Consider the following 21,699-nt stretch of genomic DNA (forward strand, 5'->3'; position numbering starts at 1 on the left):
AAGAGAGTCATAAATGTCATCTGCTGGACTTTCACTTCCTCGTTTCCAGTCAGATTTTCATTTCCTGGTTTTAGTTCCTTAACCTGTCAGGTGCGTGTGTGTCGCGCGGTCCGAGCGGAAATGACGTAGGCACCTGGGAGTCAGACCTGCCCATTCTTCACATGTTGACTCCCATCAGCACGTAAAAACCACTTCTTCCTCGTTCTTTACATCGGTTTAGGACGAGGATCCTAACAAGACCGACCAGTCTGCAGAGAGCCAGAAGACGATGGGGAAGATCGAGTGGGCGATGTGGGCTAACGAGCAGGCGCTGGCGTCTGGACTGAGTAAGTCAAGGACTAGTTTCATGCTGGAGAAAAACAATATATGTATGTATTTTAAAGTTTTTCTTCCTTCAGTTCTCCTCACAGGGGGTATAGTCGGAGTGGCTGGACAGTTCAGAGGCTGGCAGTTTGCTGCTTATGCTGTGTATCCTTTGATTCAGACAAAACACCTTCTACATGCTCAAAACATAACTATATTGAAGTGTATATTTGAAGTATAATGCAGTCTTCCAACCCACGTTTACAAACATCATTATTATTATTCCTGTGAGCTCTTAAATGAAGTAAACATAGAAAAAATCAGACAAATGTATAATAATTTAAATAAATGTAATTGTGTTAATATTAAATAATTACTGAAATGCATCCTTTAACTATTTAATATTTTCTTCTATTATATTCACTAGTTCTTCACCAGTGTTGAAACAATCTATATATTATATTTATATAAATATGATTATTATATTCTTGGAATGATTATTCAAACAGTTCAAAGTGTGGTGATGACATTTCCCTCATGTATTTCCAAATGGTTGTGACTCGGCAAATTAGTTTGACTGATACATGGATTATATTTATGAATCCCACTTAGTGATGCATTAATGCTACTTAGTATTAATATTTTAGACAACAAGAACATTAAACATACTTTATCCGACTATAGATCAACAGGCTGTTGCATTTAAGAAATAAATCTTAAGTATACACATAAAATACACACAGTTTTATACATGTCATTGTGTAAGCTACACAATCTATTGCTTGTTTAGTGTCTGTAAAGAGTTACAATTAGTGATATTGAGTCACATTTATGACACACTATTCTTGCCAAACAATTTAAGCTTTGATTGAGTTGTTTGTCTTGAAATGTTTCAAATGCTCCTTGACAGACAGGTCAGAGCTGCTGGGTTTTTTGTCTGCTTGCTTGAGTACCCTCGGAGCAAAAGGTCAAAGGGCACAAGCGTGGAAAGATCGTAAGTGTGAATCTGGTCTCTTGCTAATGGCCGTCACAAGTCTTCCCATTATGTTGAACCATTTTCTCTTCAGAGGTCAGTACTGCTTCACTGTGTGTGTGAAAGCCTTCGGGCCGCTGACAAGAAACTACTATGTCAGGGCGTTTCTGCATGCAGCGTGAGTTGATATCAATGTTGACTTTGCTTTGCTACATTCTTCCATCCATGAGAGGAGACAAATCAACTGACATCCGTTTTCATCCCTAGCATCTGTGTGCCGGGAGGGTTCATGTTGGCCACTGTCCTTGGGTGCGTCTGCCTTGGCATTTCTAGCCTCATCTACCTGGCAGTAAGTCCCTATCAATGCTATGATTCATGAAGATCTTTTACAGGAAGCAAAGAAGGATGGTGAGGAGGAAGTAGTCATTGTTGACACACAGCTGTTGTGAAATCAAAGCAGTCAAGAGTGAAGCGCGATCATCAGATACTTTTTAATGACCAGTTTCACCTTCTCTGAAAATGAAAACATTTTATTAAATAGGCATCACAGAATGTCTGCCTTGGTGCTTGGTTCTGTTTTTCTTTTGCTTGTTTGTGTTTATGCTATCTTATTTCATTATTTTATTCTGTGTCAAAAATACCTATAGAGTGTGCAACAACAGTTTAAGATTCTGAAAATCTGCATTAATAATAAGAGTGATCATGCCCTGATTCAAAGGCGGCGATCCGAGGAGAGCATTGGGAACCCATCCTACCAAAGAAGCAGGAAACAAGAAAGCCTGTAAGCATAAACCAGCCCCCTACCAATCCTCCACCAAGACCTGCCATCGCAGATGTGAGGCGGAAACATGTGGACGATCTGGAGGCAGCAGCCTACGACAACCCCATGAAAGTGCAAGACTAGTGACCAGCACAAACATTGTTGGAATTGGTTACAGAGGGTGAGATCTAAAATTGAGTTGAGCAGTCAACTGAATTTCCCTTTATATTCAAGCCTTCTATGAAGTTTAAGAAAGACGAAAATGAAGGATGGGTCGATTCAACTGTCTGAAGGAGTAGATTATCATTTACTGCTTGTATTTGAAAAACTTATTTTATGTGATATATTCTGAAGTATATTTTGTCTCTTTTATACTAACATTTGAATGGTATGTTTGAAGTAATGTTTGATCCTTTTTGAATAAGAAGGAAACGTGTTTTTAAGTGGATTTTATATATGAATTCATGTGAATTAAAGAGATTTGTTTAAAGTGTCATGAGGATACTTTCATATGTATATTTGTGTGTGAAAGTATTTTAACATAGGCAACTTCTGTTTTTCTTTCTTACAAAACATCCTGTGTTACAATATCTGAGAATTCCACGCAACACAAAGCGTTTAAGGTTAGAAAAGACAAAATTACATTCTTTATGGTTGACTGACGACTTCATTCCTTGTCTGACCTTTATAACTTATGCAACAGCTGTCTTGTATGGAAGCTATTGTATTTGAGGCGGTGTTGATTCACTGATGCACTTCCTTGTTTCTGTATGAAGTTAAAACAACTCTCAGTCTTTCTGACTTTTAGCGTGGCCAAAAATAAACGTGTACTATTAGTAATGAGACACGCAAAGGTCTGGGGACCAAGAGCTTGTGTAAGTCTAAATTGCCAATGACTAATCAAACTGCCTTAGCCCTGTTGTGAAATGATGGGAATTCCTCTTACGTGATTTTGAATTGTATTAAGTAAGTAAGTACATAAGTACTAAGTAAGTTTCTTCTTATTACACATTTATTTAGACCCAATAAGCTTAATAAGTAAAAACGATCAAACATGTTGTATTTAACTTTATATTTTAGTTTTATGATGTTAATGTAGACTAACTATAAAATCACACACTGCACACACCCTCAGGACTGCACTGATTCATCCGTCTTTACCCACACTCATGAACAAAACCTCAAGGTACTTTATTCTGACTAGCAGTAGAACCATGTACTCAGAAACCAGGTCAAAACTTGGTCACCGCGGGCAACCCTGATATAAGTTGATGATTAAATGCTTTCTAGGTCCACAAAACAACAAACATCTTTCTTATCCATTGAACAATTCTTTTAATCTCAATGGCCCATTGGCTAGAAAGCCTCACAATAAAAACACTGTTTTCATCATGTTTCTCATTGTTTGAAAATAAATATATTTTATGTATGTAAAAGTATGTACATATGTATTACTTCATATAATTATGTTATTATTGTGACTTCCATATAATTACAGTCACTTTTACATTCTGATGCACTACTTACATTTTCCAGTAGGTGGCAGCTGCACATGCGAAATCATTTTATAACACGAAGAAGAAGAAGAAGAAGAAGAAGAAGAAGCGTAATGGCTGCGTGTTGATGTGTCAGATAAACCACTGCTGCTTAAATCTAGATAGATAGATATGTATGGATAGCAGAGCCTGTTAACACATTTATGTAGTGGAAAATGTCTACCCGGGCACTCCGAAGACTCAAAGGGAAACAGCGGGGTCAGGAAGGACTGGACTTTGACTGTTTAACTTTAGGTGACGACACTGTAGAGCAGGCTGAGCTGGACGAGGATGAGGAGCAGCTCGCCTCTTTAAGTCCACCGTCAAACTCGCAAAACAGAAAAAAGAAGAAGAAAGATCGGAAAAACTTCACAAACATTTATGAGCTGGTAAACTGTTATTATAATCTCACAGCTGCGTTTTGAACTTGTAATGTCAGAGTCACTTGTTCGTACAAAGTTTTGTAAGCGTGTCTAGTCACAATAATGCGGAACACTGTCATGGTGTTATGATGGATGTCTCACCAGAAAGAATTCTGCAACTTTTTCACATGCTGTAAAACAAGATATTGATTAATTACCAAAAATAGAAACGGTATCTTAACAACAACATGGTAAAGCAAAACAAAAGAGTGATTCATTGTGTTGACTACCCTCTTGATAGCATACAATTTACATTTTATGTACCAAAGAAAAGTCCCTTTAAACACTTATCCTTGTTGAAGTAGCGTATACTCATTAGATGTTTCCCCTTTCTTCAAAAGATATCGGATGCTGACCATGATGCAGAGAAATTATCTCCTGATGAGGAAAAGGAGAAAACAGATGAAGGCAAAAAAGAACACAATGCAGATGACACCAAAGCACAAGAAACACAAGTACAGTCTTCAGAAGTAAAGGTTGGTAGAAGCTGTCGGCCACTGTATTTTGTGTAGAAGTGTAATTTTATTTATATTTTCAAAAGTCTACATCAGGAGCAAAAAAGAAGAAGAAAAAGAAGAAGACGAAGGCAACACCTGAAGATGGACAGGTAAGATGACTTTGGTGACATCTGACTGTTTATTAATGCATGCTTATTATAATGATCTATTTTAGAGACAGACCGATATGTTTTTTCAGGGCTTAATATATTTGCATCAATTTTTTGAGTAATACAAACGCCAACACTTAGCTTTAAGCATATTTTATTAAACATCATAGAACATCAACATAATTTTTCTTAAAATAAAAACAAAAACAAAAAGTGCAGTTTTCTTGAGTTTCCAGCGTCAGCAGCATATCAAATGAATTGATTTCTTATCAGCTGTTGGATAATCAAAATGGCAGATATGCCTCAAAATCGAATATCAGCGCCGGTAATCGGTTTATTGGTCTATCCCTAATCTTTTTTGATATGGCTGATCTAGAGTTCATTTAGATTTTTAAAAAAAAATAATACTTCCTTTTGATTCCGTTATGTATACATATAATATCCTTTGTATAAACTGCTAATTTGTATTTCATTCACTGCTAAGGACTTCTGGTTGGATGCTAACTGCATTAAATTGCTCTTAACTTGTGAAGGGTGCAATGGCAATAAAGTTGAATCTGATGTAATCGACAACTTATGCAGCTTTAGTAATCCTCTTTATGTCTCTCTATGTGCTGTCAGTATGCATCCCCAGGTGACAATTTAGACTTGTTGCTGGAGAACTTGGAGCAAACCAATGGTCTGAGTCTTCAGAGAGAAGACGGTGGTGCATCTGACAGAAGAAGTGTTCTTCATGTGGAGCACAGGTGAGTAAGCAAAAAAAGGAAAAACTTCAACTTTATGGTTTGTTTTATTTTGTTTTCACTTCCCATTCTTCTAATTACAGTACATGTGTTGGATTCACACTTTAATTTAAAAGCATTTAATGCAGTGAAAATTGTTCTGATAATAACCTGGCTCACATTGTGTAAGTAAGTGAGTAAGTAATGGTTATTTCTAGAGTGCCTTTCTAGACCAGGGTCCCAATGCGCTTTAAAAATTACAAACAATACACAGTTAAAATATATACTTAAAAGATCAAGACACATAAGACAAACACAAGTGTCCCAGAAAGTCAGGGAAAAGCCTGCACAAATAAGAATGTCTTAAGATGTTTCTTGAAGGAGTCAGTAGACTTAGGAAACTTAGGAGCAACAGCCTGGAAGAATTTTTCTCCTCTGGTCCTGAACCGTGTGCGTGGAACCATTAGTAGATTCTGATCCACAGACCTAAGAGCCCGAGCTGGGGTGTAAGGCTGGATCAGATCACTGATGTAAGGAGGAGCCTGACCATGAATAGCTCTGAAAGTAAGAACCAGAATTTAAAAATTGATCCTGAAAAAAACTGGAAGCCAGTGAAGAGTTTTAAGGATCGGAGAAATGTGAGTTCTTCTACTTGAGCGGGTCAAGATTCTTGCTGCTGAGTTTTGTATTAACTGCAGGCGAGAAAGCTTCTTCTTGTTTAGACATTAAAATAAACTGTTGCAATAGTCCAGGCGAGAAGATACAAACGCATGCATTACAAGCTCCAGATCATGTTGTGACATCATTTTCCCAAGTTTAGAGATTTTTCTCAGTTGAAGGAAACAGTTTCTGGTCAGTTTTCTGCAGTGTTGCACTAGAGATATGTCTTTGTCAAATACAACACCCAGGTTTCTAAGGCTCAGTTTGAAAGACTGGCCTAAGTCACCCAAGTATTGACTCAACCCTGGAACCTTATCTGGTGCAAAAACCAGACCTTCCGTACCCATCCCTCAGTCTTCTCAACAGGATCTGGTGATCAACTGTGTCAAAGGCTAAGGACAGATCCAAGAGAACAAGAACAGTGTACTTTCACGATTCAGCCGACATCATGAATTCATTGGACACTCTCGTTAAGGCTGTCTCCGTAGAGTGATGTTTGCGGAAGCCAGACTGGATGTCGCTATAATCCAGGAACAATGACAGTGGCTCAGACACCACCTTCTCTAAGATCTCGGACAAGAATGGAAGCTTAGAAATAGGCTTGAAATTACTGAGGTTAGTCGGCTCCACAATGGCATGTTTAAATGCACTGAAAAAAAACCCTGTGGAAAGACAGAGGTTTACCATTTTGGTAACCCAGGTGCCAATTACATCAAACTCTTTAATAAAGAGCTACATGGAAGAACGTCTGACGAGCAAGAGGAGGGTTTCATCTTGCTCACCAGTGTCGAAATATCAGCCAGTGTTACAACGTTAAAGGAGGACCACAATGTGGAGACGGGCTCAGTGACAGCTGTGGTCCCACACAGAAGGGGAGCAGTTATCAAATAGTAGTGTAGTGTAGATCCTGTGTTTGTCCATTCACGTCACCTTAAAAGGCCCACTCACCTAAAGTTGGTTAACAGGAAACAGTATTAATAGGCTTCTTTGTGAAAGAAGTAAAAAACTGGATTAATTTAATAGCAGGGTAAAATAATAAAGGTGTCCTGTATATTATATGAAAAAGTACAGATGGCTGGCACCATATGTAGTAGAGCAAAATGTTTATGGGCTATCAAAACACTTGGGGTTAAAGGTTTTTGTGTGTGTGCATTACAGGAATCTTAACCCAGAGACGGAGCTGAAGAGATATTTTGGTGCCAGAGCTGTTTTGGGAGATCAGAGGTAAATAAAGACTATTGGAATTCATAGTTGAACATCATCTGCTACAATCCCTATATTTTATCTTCCTCAGACCTCGACATAGAAACCGCCAGTTTCAGCGAAGCACCTGGATGACCAGTCCTAAAGACAGCTGGCCCCGCTACAGTCGGCCAGGTGACTTTAATGCAGTCCTCTCATAAACTATTGTGCTACATACAGTCAAGCCTTTGAATCTTTGTGCTCTCTGTGGATATTTTCGAATATTAATCCTGGATTCTCTTCCCAAAGGAATCTCTATGACTCTACTTCAGACAAAAGATGGCATCCAATACTTCACTTTTGAGCACAGTCGAGAATACCAGCAAGTGCAGTTCAAGTTCTTCGATGCTGTAGAGTCTATGGATCCAAACAACATTGTGGTAATCATCCCATTAAAAAATCTCATGTTCAGTGACTGTTTCTTTACATGTTGCTGATGATTAGATGATGTTAATTAACGTGTAATTATGAGGTCATGAATGAACAACATCAAGTTCTTTATCCTTGTTTCTATGGTATCGTAATATATTGCAGTACGTATCGTATCGCAAGATACTTTCCAATACAAAGCCCTACTGGACACAGAAAAATGACAAGAAAAAGAAAAATGAAAAGAGGGTAAAAGGAAGACAACCAGTGAGGTCAATGGATGCCGTAAACGATGAGGATGTTGAAGATAAATTAATGTGATAGTGCCAATAGTAGAAATTAAATATTCAAACTTTAAGTGAGCTGGTTTACATAAATTAAATACTTAATATCTCAACTTGGCAGACATTATTCTGCTTTACCTGTCATTCGTGTTTTCAGTCATTTATATGAGCTTGAAAATACCAGAAAGGAAAGATAAATGTTCTGAGGCTTTTGTTCATGTTTCCATCACAACCATCCCGAACAAACTTGTTTAACCCACAGAACCATCCCATCCATGAAATAAATGAACTTTGAGTTAATTTTTGAAAGTGAAAGTCTTGATTTATTTCTGTTGTGGTTTAGCAGAAGTCAAATGCTGGTTGTATTATTTCTGCTCTGGAAATTTTCTAAGTTTGTGTCTTACAAGCTTACTAAGTTAAGTTCTCTATTTATTTGTTAGACTGTTCATAAATTGTTTCCAATGTTTGTATTTTTTTTCCAGGCCTTGCTGCAGTTGAATCCCTACCATATTGATTCTTTGCTGCAGCTTTCTGATGTTTGCCGGATTCAGGAGGATCAGGAGATGGCCAGAGACCTCATTGGTATGAAAAGAATATGTTCTGAATCATGAGCAATTAACTCGTATAAGATTTATGGTCACTTCAACTGTTTATGGTGCTTTGGTCTCCCTTACTTACTTACTTACTATACAGATGCCCCTTTGTGACCTTAGTGCATAACGTTATGGTGCCAATTAATGTTTGTTGCCAGAAGGATGGGTCCTCTACTGTTGAAACTTTATTATTTTGTTCTACTCTATTATGGAAGTCGATAAAATAACACAATCCTTATTCAGACATTGTTCCGCTTTTTAAAGTCAAATCTGTTTTGTATAACTAGATAGATGAACATTTTCTGTTCACTGACTGTATTTTCATGCACCTCAAACAAAGATGGGCCTTTGCTTTGATCCCATGTAAACTTTTTCACGACCGTATTATTATTATTATTATTATTATTCTAATAAGTTTAATGTTTACATATACTAGTGATCAAAACATATTTTCTGTTGCCCTTTTAAAACATAGATGTATGAATACTCCCATATTTTACATGTTGAGTTGGATATTCCTTTTAATTCAGCATTTATTCCCCCCTTAATGTTGTTTTTTTTTTCAAGCTTTTCCCCCCTGTTAATATATCACATTTGAGCTCATTTATTCTGGGTCATCTTTTTTTTATTTATAGATAACATTCATTTTTTAAATGAAATAAATACAAAGAACTGCATCAAGCAAATATCAGAAAAAAAAATTGCGATAAAATCTCATCTCGTCTCCTTCCGTTCATCCAGCAAATTCAAATTGTGATTAACAATATAATCAAATTCCTGGCTAATAGGACTCTTTAAACAATGTATTAGACACCAAAACCAAGTCATTTTTATTTTTGCTACTGTAATATTCTCATATCATTCAGACAGCCATGATTTAAATGTTTTTTTTGTGTCCTCCAGAAAGGGCCTTGTACAGCTTTGAGTACGCTTTTCACCCCTTATTCAGCCTGACCTCGGGTACTTGCCGGCTCGATTATCTCCGGCCTGAGAACAGGTTTGTTGTTGCTTTCCTCTGAGGACTGACTAGGTCTTGTGAGTCACAGTTTGCATTATTTATGTTATTTTTCTGCAGGGCATGTTATCTGGCTCTTTATAAGCACACCATGTTCCTGGAGAAAAGGGGATGCCCATGGACAGCTCTTGAGTACTGTAAACTCATCCTAAGGTAAAAGGCCCTGATGAAAATAATTACCAAAAGAAATATCCATTCAATTGATGATTTATTAATAAATATGTCGGCAGTTAACCAGTTTTTCCTCACCTGTTCTGTATGAGCCTTAATTTGAGGTAAATTGGCCACATATTTATGAAGCTGGATAATTAAATATTACATTTATATAATTGTAATTAATTATCAGAATGTATTTAATTTAAATTAATTTATTTAGAATTTGTTCAATGTGTCAATTAAAAAAAATAAGCCATTTAATTTTATTTTAAAAAAAACCTTAAGATTTTTTAAACCTGTGTTCTTACAATTTTAAAATGTTTTTTTGAAGATTTTAAAAATAAAAAAATAATGATAACAGATTCATATTTAGCGAAAACAGACGTGTTATGTTCACTTGACTACTTTATAGACGGGCTGTACACTTTTACAACATTTTCTTTTTGACATTGTTATTAGTTTGGATCCAGACTCTGATCCTCTCTGCATGCTGCTTCTCATCGATTTCCTGATGCTGCGTTCAAGACAGTATCTGCCCCTCCTGCAGCTGTTTCATGAGTGGGAGGTACTGTAAAAGAGGAGACAAAATAAGTCATTTTCAACAATTTCCGACATCTGATGAAAATAAATTAAACGGGGTTGTTTTTTTATGTCTCCAAGGTTCCGAAAAATCTATCTCAGTTGCCAAACTTTGCATTTTCCTCCGCACTGTGCCACTTTCAACTCAGCCAGGAAGAGGATGTGGATCCATTGGAATGTGAGACACAAAAGTGCAAAGCAGACCAGCTGTTGCAGAAGGCTCTCATCATGTTTCCCGGAAGTAAGAATGGAACTTTATTCTGTCAGCGACAGAACTAATCATTTTGAAATTTGGCCTTCTCTGAAAATGTCAATTGTAATTTTGTAATTGCAACTATTTCAATAATTGTCCTCTCAATTACTGTTTTCTGCACCATGAACTCAGATGATCAGATGCGTGACATTGTTAAATAAACCTCAAGTATTTTTTTTTACCATCACACAGTTCTGATGCCTCTACTGGATCAGTGCACGGTTCAGCCGGACACAACAGTCACTTCACATGAATTCTTTGGAACAAGGACTCAGATTAGGTAACTAGGACCTGTTCACACTTGTTTTAGTGCTTCTGTGTCAGTGTCCCTGCTTTGACCTCACACACTCATCCATTACCTTGCTCCTTCCAGACAACCACCAGCCTTGGTGGAGCTAACTTCTCTGTATGTTGGGAGAACTCATAGTCTGTGGAGGGAGGCACCTGTCATGCTTTGGATGGAAGAAAATGTAAATGTGGTGCTGCAACGAGTCGACGCTAAGGATCCATTTATAGAGGAATGTCAAAACAAGTAAGTTGTTTGATAAGATTCTCAGTGAACATTCAAAGGAAATGAGCACATATGACATCCAAAGATTTTTATAAATAGAAATGCATATCCTGAAGTGTCCAATGAACCTTTATTACAGGTAAAAAAAACACCAGATTAATATAGTATCTACAGCTACTAAATACTAGTATCTAGAGCTGCTTTTTTTCTGTTTAACAATGAAGCCACAAGCTGGTCTTAAACACTGTTCAGAGTAGAACTTTTAACTTGAATCTTTACGTGGAAGTGCTGTAATTATTACATTATCAAAAACCTTAACACCTTTCTTAATACTGCGATCTAAACAGGCTTGTTATTCGTTACTTGCCATGCATAACTCACAATAATATTGTCTGTGGTGGACGTGACGCAACCATCACGCTCTCCTGACTACACTATCCTACTTGTTTTCAACATACTTGGAACCTTTTTTTAGTTCAAAACAATAATAAATATACTGTACTTTTGTTAGTTTTATTCTAAACCTTTGGTAAATTTTCAAAAGGGTATTTTGTGCGTGGTTATATGTTGCGTCAACGGGCGAAGTTTCCAGAGTCATGTCATTGAATTCTATAAGTCAAAATACAGCAAGATGAGTGAGTATCTCAGTAATTTTTAAACTTTTGAGTTGAGAAATCAAAATGTCATCTTGATCACAGAGATTTGTAGCTGAACTGCAATTAACTCAATGTAGATCTCAATCATCTGTAATAATTCATAAAAATATGTCTTTTTCTGCCTTTATTATACTATTTTAATTTCAACAACAAATAAACTGTCAAAAAAGTTGGGCAAAAAAAACAATCTGCCCAAACTTCAATATTACTAAATTAAGTTACAAAGAAGTAACTGTAACTAATACAATGAGTCACAGTACACCTCCTACAGTAAGTCCTTGGTTCTTTAGGTTTATTCTAGGACTTCTAATGTTAGTCATGCTTCATGTCATGACCTTTTAAAACCATCTGTTTTCTCATGCAGTGAACAAATGTCGAAATAAAAGTGAATAAAGGAGAAATAGTAACTGGGTTTTTTTTGTTTTCTTTCCTCGATTTTCCCTTTCAACCTCTATAATCTTGAACAATTTCAATAAGCAAATTAGCTATCAATAATTATTATTGACAATTCATAAATAATGAAGATTCACTAGACTTATATCAGTCATTCAATATTTAAATATTATATTTTTTATTTAATTATAATATATAATATTATTATGTTAATATTTCAACTGTGCTGAACTCTGGTTTGTGGCTCAACTGTATTGATTTAGTAACCTACTTTTCTATTCACTCTTCTGTAGAAGGAAGCAGAGATACCAGAGTGCTCCACGAAACATCCACCGCCACGTTCTGCTTTCTGAGATCAAAGAGGCCACAGCCAGTCTGCCACTGGTAAAAAAAAAAACACACTTATTCATGGTTGGACATCCCACAGAAAGCTGCTTCATGAACTCTCACGATTTAATTGTTGTTGTTAATCTTTTAGCAGCACTTAACCACCTGAATATATTCCTTACTGTATAATTTCAAACTGATATCTAACTGGAAGGCTCTCTTCCTTGAAGCCTTAGAAATGACTCATGGTACTTCTGTCATGCTGGAAGCATGGAAGCAAATGGAACCGACAACCTCTGACCCACTTGTGTTTGAGACTTGTTTTTAAACTTCCAAGCCCTGTGGCAAGATTGTCAAGAAAAATAGTACAAACAGTTTTTTTTTACAGAAAGACCCAGGACCAGATTTCACCAATTAAAGTGTACTTCTTTACTTCTAGGAAGTTACAACTCAGCCTGTGATGGGCTTTGATCCTCTCCCGCCCCTCAACTCTGTGACATCTTATGTTCGACCTGAGAGGTTAAGAACACGTTTTCAGTCTTAGGAGCAAGAACACGTTGGTCCATCTTCACCATTAAGATTTATTGGTTTTTGCTTTACAGACAGAATGTCAGGTCGTCCAATGAGAGTACACTGTCGCTGTTCTTCCGGTCTTTACTACCGAATTTCAACCTCCAGGTGAGTATCAGCGTTGTGGTGTTTTTGTAAGTAAGTGAGTAATTATAACGGTTTTTCTAAAGCACCTTTTTCAGAGCAGGGTCACAAAGCGCTTAAACAACAGAAAAATGAACGAAAACTTTATATAATAAATGTATTTTTTTTGTATAATCTGTACAAGGTAATTCAGGTAGATGGTGCTTTGGATTAAAAAAGCATCATAGGGAAACATTAAGTACATTTACCTCTCATAACTTGTATTTCTTACTTAATTTGTGGTTAGTGATAAAATATAATTCACCTCAGGTTAATTTTATGTTGGGTAAATAATAATGTGACACCTAAACTGAACTTAGTTTCCTTCTCTGATCTCTTTTCAATTAACATTGTGATACAATGAATCTGAACTGGGATCCAAAAAAGTCATATCAAATTTTTAAAAGTCAACCGACTATACCACGTGGCCTATTTTGGGTTTCTTCCCACATTCTTTCATTAAGAAAAGAAAACTTCAAACACTATTTCTCTCTCAGATGTCTTCAAGGCATTTCTTTTGGTTTTTCGATACAGAAGCAAATTAAGGAAAAGGCTGTGCACTCTTCCTCAATTAGTTCTGATGAAAATTTAGTGTAAATTGACCTAGTTATTTTTGATCCAATAAATGAATTTCCTGCCACACACAGGAATGCTTTGAGCTTTTAGAGGTGATGATTGAAAAGGTTTAATGTTCTCTTTAAGAGTTCATTAAGAGCTGTAGATAAACGGGTCCTCTGCGGCCGCCGCCACAGAACGGCCAAGAAATATCAAAGAAACACTTCGAACACACCTCAATGTTTTCCATCATCATGTGATCCTGGACCATAAAAGGCCTTTTACAGTATCTATTACATTTGTGTCTTAGAATGTCTTTTTTGGGCGTAAAATGTGTATTTAAGGTGTTTTAAAGATTATTTAAATGTGTAAAATATTTTAAAAGTTGTGTTGTTGGCAGTTAAAGCTTGTTAATAAATGTGTTGAATTGGCCTTAATTGACATAGTAAGTAAGAATCGATTTGAATTGTTTATACCGCTTGAACCACAAACGAGACCGATGTTCTCTGTTTGTCTGTATGTCTAGCCGCCGTCTGCCCGTCTGTCTGTATATTAATATTTTCACTTGTTAAAACCGGACCAGAATCACTATGTACTTTTGTACAATTATTGTGGGATTGTCTGCTATAATCTGTAATTTTTACTTGCTTTTTATTGGGCACCATACTTGAACATTTTATAAAATATCATTTGTGTTTCGTTCAGTCAATAAATACTCTGTGTGTCGGATCTGATGACAGTAAGTCCCACGATAAATTGTGTTTTAATTTGGATTATTCACCATAAGGAATTGATATCAATTTGTCATCTTTAAGTAGGAGGATATTTACAAAAAAACAAGTTCAATTAAGATTACAGATATGCAGAACTCAATTTCTCTTGAGATATTTCAATTGTATTCAAAGTATGTGACAAACGGAAGTATGTTTTCCCTTGATAATTATTTTAAATCCTTACACATTACTTTTCTGGGTAGAAACCTTAAAGAAGAAAGTTGACTTTAATCACCATAATCATTGAGGTTGTTGTAATTTTGACCATTTAAAGTAAACATGTGACATAAAAGCTTGAACTCATAAAAGTTGAGTACAAGCGCCTTGATTGTTTTTGGTCATTATGACTACTTGGTCTGTGTTTTTTCCTCGTCATTCCATCCATGAACATGTTCTCTAAGTGAATGTTTTCAATGTCTGGGCCTCCTGACATTCCTCTTTTTATTATTCACATGAACATTATCGAGCTCCTGATCTTGACGGTTAGGAGACTCTTAAATGTTATAAAGATACCGGTAATTACTTTTGAGAGGAAACTGTTATTCTATTATCCATTGACTGTCTTTCTGTAGATTTGATTGTTGTGTGATTGAAAGCAGAAGATGTTTGATAGTGATCAGTCAAGCTTTTATCTGTAACTGTAAGAAACGGTGACATAAAGATATAATATATATATATATATATACAGTATATATATATATATTATATCTTTTACTGTTGTTTGATAGTTGCACTTGACTCCTAATACTTTTGATCTGAAGGATATCTATTTTAAATCTGGCTATACAAACAATGGATACTCTTCAGTAAGTGCTCACCTGTTACATTTCTAATAGACATTTATATTTTTACTGCTCTAAACTTTATTTTTGTTGGTTCTTATCTGATCTCTTAAGTAACTAAAACACATACAACCATTCTCTTCTGAGAGAAGCACATAGACAGACATAGACGTACCCTCAGTTCAACACTCTGAAAAATTCAGCCTTATATGGGAGGATGTAATGGACATCATCAATATTAAAAACTATTAATTGATTAATTAAGATTAATTGTTTCATTGTCAGATGAAAGTGAGGTTTGATGGCGCATAAATAGCTAAAGAAGGAATATGGCAAGTATATGTCGCATGCAGATGACTTTCTGGCTTTGATTGACAAGTGGATCTGCACTATAATCTGATTTGATTATATTTGAGCCAACTCTGCCATTTTAGAAGAATGATGTTGGCAAGAATGCTACAAAATAATTATGTTTTTATGTCTGGATATAATGTTTAATTTTCTACACTGGATTTCTATCCATGTGAAGTCTCGGCAGCTGACTGTTCATGCCTATAGCTGAGCTGTAATCATGTCAAATACTCCATGATGAAAAGTGTATAAGTTGCATTCAAAGCATCACATGATTTGCTTCGTTCAAACAAGTCATGCATTGTGAGCCACATAAGAGGCCTTGTAGGCAGATATACGTAATCCATTGATCACACTTATATGTACATACCTATATTCATGAATGATATACGTAGGCATATCTATGTGTATATACTATATATATATGTATATATATATATATACATATATATATAGTATTGTTTTATTTACTTTTTTGAAGGATGTATGCAAAATGTAGCATAGCCAATAAATAATAGATGTTTTAATAAATAATCAGTATGTCCTGACAAACCACTCAAATTAATTTAGATATATTCTGTATTTATAATAATAGAAATGTATAAAACATATAAGTTAAACATTTTTTCAAAAGCACTGTAATAACATGAAAATTATAAGCAACACAGTCTGCCACACTGATGTCTCATATGGCTTAGTGTCAGGGTTTTCTATATAAATATTTACTGATGTAGTGAATACAGATGGAACACGTGTTGCAAGGATGGATACGCAGGTTCTGGCCAATGTTAAAAGTGGAGGGTGATCCATATGCTCTTTCCACCACTGCATGAACAAAAGAGAATATTCAGTTCTAAAAAAATCCCTCCCCATGAACTTGTTAGTTTCCTCTTTAGCTCATTTTCCTTCTGGGCTCTTGGAGTGGGGTTTTAGTTTCAACTGGGTGGGGACCACTTGCAGAGCTTCACAGGCTTGTAGATACTTTCCATATTTTAACCAGCTTGGCTGAAACAGTTTCAGCCTTCAGAGCTTTTGGGGAGGACATATTAAGAGTGTGAGTGATGTGTGGCTCCATTTCTGTACCTTGCCAGTAGCATGTTCCTTGTATTGTCAGTTACCAAAGCACATATCTATATTTTCCATTTCAAGCAGACATCACCCAGAAAAGCTGACAGATTCTGTCCAGTTTGATCCTCCTTGTATGTCTTTGTTTGTGGCAAATCGTTTTTGGTATACCATCCATTTTCCATTTGATGTGACTGCAATATATGACACCAGATATCCAACCATCTGCAGTGATGGCAACTTGCATTACTCAGGGATTCCACCACCTGTTTTTTTTTTCACTTTATCTACTTTTTAACTTGTCTCGTATTTTATACCTGGGGTCTAAAATATGGACCGGACTTGTAATTCTCTACAACGCTGTTGGGTTGAATATCATTGCAGATGAAGTAGGCTATAGCGTCAGTTATAGCCTGACAGCTGGCAGAGTTAACTGCCACGTGGGGGATTCTGTCCAAATAAACTTGTGATAGACGTACTGTTTGTGTTACCACCTTTGATGACCCTTGTTGTGAGTCTTGCTACAGTAGAATAAGAAGAAGCTTGTCGTCTGACCTGAATTAAGGCAATAGAGAAAATCCATGTGATTGTGACTTTATATAGTGATAGTTCATTATTCAAAACCATCTTGCTGCCTCTTCAGTCTAGAACACTAGAATATATTTAAGCTCCTTGGATCTTGCTGCATGCCCACCCTTTGTCTGGAAGCAGTGAGACATAAAATCATACATGTCAAATTTAAACACTGGTTATTAACAGTTTAGACATTTTGAATCTGCTACAGTCTTCTAACTTCTTTTACTACAACGGCTATGGTCGTGTCTTCAGACTGTTATGCAACCAAGTCTACAAAGGTTTTTTATTTGATCAATATAGTTCTCCAAATCCTAGCATACGCTAGGAATTTTTACTGTAGGTTGTTGAATAAAAAAATCCCGTCACCATAAGTCCATGTGTATAATTGTTATATCTACTGCAGTGTTAGTATGAGGTCTGTTTAACACCAAAGTATTTTTCGTTAGACTGACCAAGCCACCGTCATCGTTGTCATGAGGCGAACATCTCTATGATCAGGTCATTGTTTTACAGTATGTTTTCTTAACAGTGAGTGTGCTTAAAACTCATCTCCATGTTTTAAAGGTTTGTTTGCTTAAAGCAATTTTTTTGCTCTGTTTATATGTAGCAGTAATTCCACTATCGGGAATGAGACGACCTTGAATGGCTTTTTCAAAAAGTGCGGAGAATGCATTGTAAATCTCGGTTCAACCTCCTAATGTATTCAAGACCAGACTCCTAAAAGACAGTTCCAAGAGATTAAGAGTCTGATTCAATCACTCACGCCCTGAAGGAGGGACCGGACAATTGCATCTTCTGCTAACAAAACTGGAAACTGGCTCCTAATATAACCCAGTGACCCGTTTTGTTACTTGTTCCCTGCATGAGTTCTTAGACAAACAAGAGTTGACAGTTGAACTGTATTTACAAATGTCGACTGCTCTCGCCACTTCTGCTGCTGCAAACATTCATCAGATGACAGAGTTAAAAAGGGATGAAGTCCAATGGAAGAGTCACACACTGATCAAAGAACAAGTGTTACAGTCATGTTACCAACCGTGTCAAACGTAGCATTGCAGAGATAAGAGGACTGTCTGCAGGCTCAGGAGCTGGAGGGCGGGGACAGAGACTGCTGGTCTCAACGTTAGCGTCTCATCAAACAAGTACGAACCACCAGCACATCCAGGCGTAGATTGACTTGCCAAGAGACAGTCAATTTATTGTCAATGAAGAAACTCTTACGCTGAACCATCTAACCTTGACTCTGGATCCACCCACCTCTTTTTGGGGTCTCTACACGGACATGGACAAAGCAACACAATCGTGTTTGAATTTGAATACACTGAATATAGATTGAGAGCACAAACAATGTATTGAAAGTCCATTTATTCACTTATAAAGTCAATATATCACAATCATGAAACAAGTAAATTGACGTGTAGATTTGTACATAAAGGTCCGCGCTACTAAAAATCTATTTCTACTGTTATAGCGTTGTGAAAGTTACATGCCGTTAAAAATCCTAACATCGCTATACTATCAGTTGATATGTAAGTAAGTAAGTCATTTATATTTGTAGAACGCTTTTCCAGACCACGGTCACAAAGCGCTTAAACAATCAAAACAATACTCAATAAAATATATAATTAAAAATCTAAGCTCCTGTCAAATCCTAACAGGGGAACTCCATTTTAAACCTGCTAACTGCCAACTAATTTTTATCAAACATGTTATTTCTTTTAATTTTTTGTTCAAATCACACATTTCAAAGAATTGGGTTATGTGAACATCACCCTGGTTCCAATAATGGAGCGATAATAAGAATTAAAATGTCCAATAGTGGCAAACTTGATTTGAGTGCATTCTTAACAACACACATGCTTTTGTGAGATTTTTGTGATAGATTTTGTAGCTACAAAAAGATTGAAGTTACTTAAATATATTTACCTGCCGCTCAGGTTTTGTACACACATTTGTTCTGCTAACAATTCATGAATGAGATCTAATTAGTTCTAATTTAGAAGAACTCACATTTCTCCGATCCTTGAAGCTCTTCACTGGCCGCCAGTTTCTTTCAGGATCAACTTTAATGGTTCCTCACACATGGTTCAGGACCAGAGGAGAGAAATCCTTCCAGGCTGTTGCTCCTAAGCTTGGAACGATCTTCTCTCCCTCTGTGTTTGATGGATCTACTGACTCCTTCAAGAAACATCTTAAGACATTTTTATTCATGCAGGCTTTTCTTTGATTTTCTGGAACTCCTGTGTTTGTCTTATCTGTCTTGATCTTTAAAGTATATATTTGATTGAGTATTGTTTTGATTGTTTAAGTGCTTTGTGACCCTGGTCTCGAAAAGCGCTATATAAATACAAATTACTTACTTACTAATGTGCAGGGCTAGTGATGTAACTGTCGCACTAGAATATGTGAGAGGGTGAGACAACAAGTTTGCTTATATGTGTTTCAGGTAACATCGGTAGTTTACTTGTTCATACGTCCTGTAAAATTATCCAAGTCACTGCTTGTTAACCAATCACAACCAATATTATATTGACCTGTAAACTATTATTGTTTCCTGATAAACCCATGAATGTTCTGCCAACTTGAGATTTAAATGTTTTACATATATGTGTACTACAATTGTTTATATATGTTTTTACATACATTGCATTAAGACAGGGGTAGGGAACCTGGTCCAGAAAGAGCCGCAGTGGGTGCAGGTTTTCGTTCCAACCATTCAAGAGGACACATTATATCCAATCAGGTGTCTTAGGAGTGTAATCAGTTGATTGTCAGTCTGGTGTTGCTTGTTCAGCTGAAACCTCATTGGTTAAACTGTACATGCATCGGTTGGAACAAAAACCTGCACCCACTGCGGCTCTTTCTGGACCAGGTTCCCTACCCCTGCATTAAGAGATGTAGCGAGATTAGTGAGAGAAGAAGAATCATTAGAATCATTCTCACCATCTTCAATCATTACAGAAGGTTTTTGTTTTGAGTAGTAATGTATTTGAAGTTGGGAACTGAATTAACACGGAACACTTATGTGTGCAGGATGGACCCAGGCAGGAGGATCAGGCTGAAGTGGCCCGAGCCGGTCAGGAGCTGAACCAGGAGGTGAACCGCCTCATGGTGGCAATGAGGGACATGCTGGCCAACATCCGTTTCCAGGAACCCCCGAGGGAAGACAACCCGTACAGAGACGATGAGGAGTGGGACTGAGAGAAGAAACTCTAAATCTTCTGTAGAACTGTCTAAACTCTCAAACATCTGTTCTCATATTCCCAGCAGTTTATGGAGCCAGAGAGGCCGTAAATAAACAATTGTTTTACTCGGTCATAGCTTGAAATCCTACTGTACGCACATAAGCTGCGATTTGATCATGAAATTTATTTTACGCACTTCCGATAATTGAGTGAGAGATAAAAAAAGGGATTGAAACATAAGCTTGGAAAATAAATGAGTGTAAGATCAGTACAATGGATTTTGTGTTATTTCTTGAACTAAATGTAAGCAAGAGCTAAATGTCGTTCCTGAGACGAGAAGTGAACCCCAGTAAATAGGCCACAAATTAAGATGTAAGAAATTGAAAGGTCCTGTTTGGGGGAAAAAAATAAGTTTTTATTGCTTTATGTACAGATTTATTCACTTGTTGTTTGCAAGTGTTTCTTGTATTTTTGATTAAAGCTTAATTTCAAACGGTCTTAAACAATCTTAAATTATTTACAAGCTTATGTTTTCTTTTTCGTGTCTATTGGTTTTTGGCTGCAGCCAGTGTCCATCTTACTTATACATACTACTCACCCTCTCCCGTCACAGTCAAGGTCATTGTTTGGATGTCTTCCTTCCTTTCCTAGTGTCTCTAACCGTCTTCATCCAAAATTGTTCTACCGACAAGCTGGTCTTTCCAACTTCGACTCAAAATCTCTCTACGTATCGGATCTTCCTCATCACTGAAATTGACCATCTCAGTATCGTCATCTCTGCCACTCTTACTTGTCAGAAGCAGCCTCTCCTTTATCAACGCTGAGTCAACTCATCCATTCATGTTCCTCTGATGCGTTGTGTCTGTGACACAGGAGTTAAAGTGAAGAGGTCCAGATGTTCCTTACCTGCAGAAACGTCCTCTGGAGGAAAAGTTTGTTTGTTAAATAACTTGAGTTTTATTTTGAAGCGTTCAGAGGTTGTTGAAGATATGTGTGAGGAATGTAAAGAATGCAGAAACTTGTTGCACACCTGGTTCAACAATCTAAGAGTGCTTGACACAGACAGTTCAGATGACTTATGTTCTGTTTGAAAGACTGGATAATGAACAAAAAACCTTAAAAACACAAAAGCATTAGATTTTAAAACAAATATGAATTGCATTTACTCAACTGAATTTTGTTAGAGTTTTGAGCAGTTTACAGAGCTTGGTGGTATCAACTGTAAAACAAACGAAAAATAAAGACAGATTCTGTGAAAACCGTCAGATGCTAGTTGGTTTATTTCAATTACTTTGTTTACTGTTGCCGCGTATTGTGTGGGTTTACTCTGGTCACTCTAGTTTCTGCCACAGTCCAAAA

General features: G+C 36.6%; 2 protein-coding genes across 2 annotated transcripts; both read left to right on the forward strand.

The window, feature by feature from the left end:
* Positions 1–170: 170 nt before the first annotated feature.
* cyba (cytochrome b-245, alpha polypeptide) lies at positions 171–2,530 on the forward strand. The gene is made up of 6 exons (XM_087792931.1): positions 171–326; positions 399–468; positions 1,223–1,297; positions 1,371–1,454; positions 1,544–1,625; positions 1,995–2,530. Exons 1-6 carry the CDS (start codon positions 269–271, stop codon positions 2,178–2,180), a joined length of 555 nt encoding a protein of 184 aa, XP_087649057.1. The 5' UTR covers positions 171–268; the 3' UTR covers positions 2,181–2,530.
* Positions 2,531–3,639: 1,109 nt separating this feature from the next.
* Positions 3,640–20,837, forward strand: tcf25 (TCF25 ribosome quality control complex subunit). The gene is made up of 18 exons (XM_087792923.1): positions 3,640–3,960; positions 4,335–4,469; positions 4,535–4,600; positions 5,222–5,346; positions 7,141–7,206; positions 7,277–7,359; positions 7,474–7,604; positions 8,360–8,459; positions 9,374–9,467; positions 9,546–9,638; positions 10,101–10,206; positions 10,302–10,461; positions 10,666–10,753; positions 10,847–11,005; positions 12,327–12,417; positions 12,800–12,879; positions 12,963–13,038; positions 20,189–20,837. Exons 1-18 carry the CDS (start codon positions 3,748–3,750, stop codon positions 20,354–20,356), a joined length of 2,034 nt encoding a protein of 677 aa, XP_087649049.1. The 5' UTR covers positions 3,640–3,747; the 3' UTR covers positions 20,357–20,837.
* Positions 20,838–21,699: the final 862 nt, after the last annotated feature.

The sequence above is a fragment of the Callionymus lyra genome, chromosome 6 (assembly GCF_982586985.1).
Source record: "Callionymus lyra chromosome 6, fCalLyr1.hap1.1, whole genome shotgun sequence".
Classification (NCBI taxonomy): Eukaryota; Metazoa; Chordata; class Actinopteri; order Syngnathiformes; family Callionymidae; genus Callionymus; species Callionymus lyra.